Raw genomic sequence first — 5231 nt, 5'->3', positions numbered from 1 at the left:
GAGCACCTGCGTTTGCACACACACTCGTGCACTATAATATATCCAGCATTGTTGGTTGGTCTTCTTTGATACTGGACGAAATTGGTCAGGACGACATCATCATAAGAGATACCTATTGTTCTGTGAAGAAAATATTCTATTATCTTATATTGCAACTGATATTTGGCTCGTTAAATGCATTCCAAAAATACATGATGAACGCACTATATTTATTTTTGGAAACCATAAAGGTTTAAGATTAAGGTTAAACATTTTATTAGTTACCTAAAAATACGATTAATTTTATTAAAGACAAATAATTTATAAAATGTAGTTTATTGGTTCTTAACCGTTGTTCAACGAACACGACTTGATTAGTTACTGGACAACAAATTATATTGTCAAGTTTATTATTTTGGAAAATCGTCGCGTTAAACGCTGATCTCGTTAGAAACATTTATAGCAAGCTAGACACCACATAAAATAATTTACAAGGTGACAGCCCTGCACGTGAAAGAAACGTTAACTTCATTGAAATAAGGAGTCAATTATTTGTTCTATGGCACTAATGTATTTACACTGATTTCTAAGTTTACTTATACCTTTTTTGGAGAGGTCACACCCAATTTGATAAATTCATTATCTGCTACACCTTTGTCTTTTGTATGAGCTCATTCTAGAATTGCATTTAAGAACGTCATCATTGCTGCATAGATCGATCCACAAAAATATTACCATGTTATTAATCTATCAACCATGATTACTTCTTGTGTTTTTTCCATGTTAATATTCACCATAGTTTCAATTTTTGCAACGAAGAATGTTGAAGGGTAAGTCCAAGATGGATTTAAGAATTGAAGCGTTTTAAGAGTTTTAGTAAATGGTAACAACAATATTTAATAGTGTTGTATTTCAGTCAGAAGACAGAGTGAGCCAGTGTAACTATAGACATAACATCTTAGTTAGCCAGGTTGGTGGCGTATTAGTGATGAGGAATATTTATTACAGTGCCATTGACTACAGGCGGTGGTAATTATTTGCCAGTCCACCTATAGCATAAAATATATATATATATATGTATATACGTGTTTTTTTTAATTTTCTGTATTTTTGCAGATCTCAACCAGTATTACAAAAGACAGTAGAAGCCTTATTCACGGATAGATCTGATGCTATTCATCCTGGAACTTGTAAAGTGTTCACGTCTTCAAAGAGGCAGTCGAAAATGTGCAGGAAAGAACCTGGTCTTGTGAAGATTCTAGTCGCTGCTAAGCAACAAGCTATAGCGGCATGTGAAGAAAGTTTCCAATACGACAGATGGAATTGTTCCCTCGTCTACAATAGAAAGGCGAAGAGGAGCATATTTAAGAAAATTTATAGAGAAACAGCCTTTATACATGCACTAGTCGCGGCCTCGATAACTCATGCTATTGCAAGAGGTTGCTCGTCAGGTGAGCTCTCTAGGTGTTCTTGTTTGGGGAGCTTCCAAAATGCTTCTACGCAATTAAGAGGCGGTTGCGGAGATGACTTCAAATTTGGCAAGAGATTGACAAAGAACTTTCTCGAATGGAAGCAGGCGGGTACAGATCAAATAGCGGAAATATTGAAGCAAGACGTCAATATTGGTATTGACGTTGTTGGTGAACAACTTCGAGAAGTTTGTAAATGCCACGGTTTCTCTGGGTCGTGTACAACCAAAACCTGCTGGAAAAGATTGGGGCCTTTCAATTCAGCTATGGGTTTATTAAAGAAACATTACCATCACGCGATTAAGAAGAAATTGGTGAATTATACAACCAAGAGAGCGATCACGCCCAATGTGAGAAGAAAAATGGAAGTCGATAGAAAAAAATTGGTTTATCTACAAAAAACGCCGAATCTGTGTGTCAGTACTAAAGGAAGAATTTGCAAGGATAGGCATAACTGTGCCACACTTTGTTGCGGACGTGGTTTTATTGTTGGGAAGAAGTCAGTGAGCTCTAGATGTAGATGTAAAATGGTGGATTGCTGCTTTGTTAAATGTGATACGTGTGTCGAGGAAGTTGACTTTTTTACTTGCAAGTAAACGATGTGTGATTTTTAATACTAAAAGTAAGGAATATATTTTGAAACGAGTAGATGATTAGCTGTGATATAAAGTAGGCGTTAGTTTAAAAACTTTCGGAGGATACAATCTAAATTCAAGATAAAGAAACGTAATATTCAAAATTGAGGAACTTTGTATGTATTTATTGCATTCGAGGCATTATTAGTTGTAGTATTTGTTTACTTATAATATTATTGGTTGTAATTTCTGTTATCTAAGATGACTAAATAAAATCACGTTTTATAATAATTCCGTAACAAATATATTTTTCAATAAATTCCAATCATCTCATTATTTCTCGTGACAGATAAATGTTTAAAAAAAAGAAGTATGTATATGTATTTGTGCCAGTCTTAAATAGTGCGCAAAATAAAAAAGTATTTATTAAAGTTTATCAAATTATTAAACAACTAATAATAACAATAATATTAAATAAGTACATAAAAGTAAATAGTAATATAAAAGTTTCGATTATAATCATTATATATAATGTGATATAATTAATTATGACATCCTATGACTATTGGAGGCTAGGGCTACTCGCTGACATGGTGTATTAAAAATATATTTTATTTGAATTGTTTTAGATTATTTTAACGCTTATTTATAGATTTCTATAAAATACGTAAATATCTTCAGATCACCTTCACGTTTAAAAATGAAGTACTTTGGGTGATTTAATCACCGTGAACGCTTTAAAAAAGTAGGTAATGTACTCGTGGTAAGCATTTTTAACTTTAACTAAATTCTTTCTAAAACTCCTTAGCTTAAATAAAAATTTAAGCTAAGGAGATTCAGTATGTAACGAAAATAAAGGTTCCATAATTTGTGAGGATAGTGCGATTATAGAAGAAAGTCAATTTCTGAATTTAAAATTGATGCCGTAACTGCGCAGGACATATTATAGGGTAGTAATTTGTACGCAAGCATTGGTGTACTCTTTATACCCTCGCTCTCATAATTCGATGAGTCTACAGATCCGACCGAAAAGAGTTTAGGCACAGGACCAACGGCTTTACGTGTTTTCCAAGGTGCGGGAATTTACACATTCTCAACATCTAGACTGTGGACTGTTACTGAAAATTTTCGCAAGAAAAACTCAATAAGTTATTATCGGCCCGACCCGGGGTTTGGACCTAGGACCTCGAGATCGGCGGCCTTATATCTAGACCACCATACCATCGAGGCGATTTATGAATTGCGATAAAGGTTTTATAAATTAGATCAACAGATTAAAAAAATAGCGCCTTTTGACAACTAAGCTAGATTTCTCTCCTTAATTGCTTTTACTCAATTGAGCGCGTTCTCATGTCATATAATTGCATTGTCATCTAATTTGCATAGATTTTATACACAAAGATATTCTGTAATCCATATTCTTTTTTTTATGATGTAGGTAGGCGGACTAGCAAATGAGCCATCTCAAGGTAAGTGGTAACCACAGCTATAAACAATGGCACTATAAGAAATACTAACCATTCCTTACATCGCCAATGCTTCACCGACTTTGGATATTAAGATGTTATGTCCCTTAGTATTGTTGTACAGGTAGTACAATAATACTGGGTACTGCTGTTTGGCGGTAAAATATCTGATAAGTGGGTGGTACCTACCCAGACAGGCTAGCACAAAGACCTACCAAATCACCATCATAAGCGAAGGATAATTTGTTTCTACACACGATTGAAAAAACAATATTTCTCTTAATGAATAGCAATTGACTTATTTTAATTAACACGTAATCAAGGACATCTTACGGTGTACTTTAAGACTACAATTTGATATATACATCCTGTTTTAAAAGTAATTTAACTAGCGCCATTGCTGTTGACTACATTTTGACTAAATAATTCTGAATGCAAATCATAGATGGGGCTGTTCACACGACTAGCTTAAGTAACCGCTATTTTTCATAATAGTTTTATGAAATCTTCAAAAGGTGGCGCTATTCTGGAATAAACTACAAGTATTTTATTATTTATCACAAAAAGAAGCCGTCGATTACGTTTTCATAATATAAAATATTTTGAAGATTCTGAAGTCATTATTCATTAAGTTGAAGCCTGGATTCCTGGTACCCAGTCGAGATTAATGCGATTCTCACATTTTGCAACGCGTGAATGAAGACGCATGAGAGATACGATCGATTTAATTCGTGGCGATTGTGAAATATTATATGCGTGGAAAACATCAACACGATACATATTATACATTTTGTTTTGGAGTTATTTTTTTAATCAAAATTTAATCGACTTTTAAGTCGATTCTAAAACGAATTACATAATTATTAATCCAAAGATTAAAATGTACGTTTATGTTAAACAAAATGTAATGAAAAAACGATCAATAATATAACTTATATATTTCTAATTGCTGAGTAATTTATCTAAATAAAAATTATCATATCGATAATTTAAACATGACTAACGTAATCTTAAATGAATAGTTCGCTTATGTGTATCCTAAAGACGGGTCTAAGTTATAATTATGACGCCTATAATATTGACCCATAAACCATAATGGCTGACCACAAAATTGCGGTTTGTTTTCGATGCCAACGTACATAATTACGATGGCGTTATTAATCTAAAAAAAGTTAAAAAACGGCAGCGTTGAGATTTATTTATTTATTGACCTCAAGGCGATGCGGGACTACTAATGTTTCTCGACTCATTTTTGTTTGAGTAACTCGATTGAGCAATTGAATAATATTCATATCATATTTAATCGATGTTACTTTAAACTGTACCTATACATTTTAACTACATTTACTATATTTTTAATTTGAAATTTATTGTGGATACTCAGACCAAACTTATAATAGTCAAAAAAAAAATTGTTCTCTGTTCCTCATTAAGATTTTAAAAGCCCACGGTCAAACTCGTCTGGGTACAACCCACTCATTAATTGAACTTTAAAGAATGGTTCTTTCCCAAATAAAAACAGCACTGCGTTCTGATTTGAAGGTTAAAGAAGCCTATGACATTAAGGGACCATCGTACCGTGATCGGCCAAATGGTGAGTCATAAGCACTAGTAATTTTTTGTTACAATCAATGTTCATTGGGCTATGGACTACGGTGATCTTGCAATGACGTGCCAACTAGGTAGTCGACATTCCTGTTATTCATAAGTGTCAGTTTTACGCTCTGTGTCTACATAACTAA

General features: G+C 33.4%; 1 protein-coding gene across 1 annotated transcript; it reads left to right on the top strand.

Annotated features, from left to right (window-relative positions):
* The first annotated feature begins 735 nt into the window (after window positions 1–735).
* On the top strand, window positions 736–2044 carry LOC125077352 (protein Wnt-4). The gene is made up of 2 exons (XM_047689274.1): window positions 736–809; window positions 1096–2044. Exons 1-2 carry the CDS (start codon window positions 736–738, stop codon window positions 2042–2044), a joined length of 1023 nt encoding a protein of 340 aa, XP_047545230.1.
* The last annotated feature ends 3187 nt before the right edge of the window (window positions 2045–5231 follow it).

Source organism: Vanessa atalanta, chromosome 3 (assembly GCF_905147765.1).
Source record: "Vanessa atalanta chromosome 3, ilVanAtal1.2, whole genome shotgun sequence".
Taxonomy (NCBI): domain Eukaryota; kingdom Metazoa; phylum Arthropoda; class Insecta; order Lepidoptera; family Nymphalidae; genus Vanessa; species Vanessa atalanta.
The sequence above is the reverse complement of the archived record's forward strand: the minus strand, read 5'-3'. Positions and strand labels throughout refer to the sequence as shown.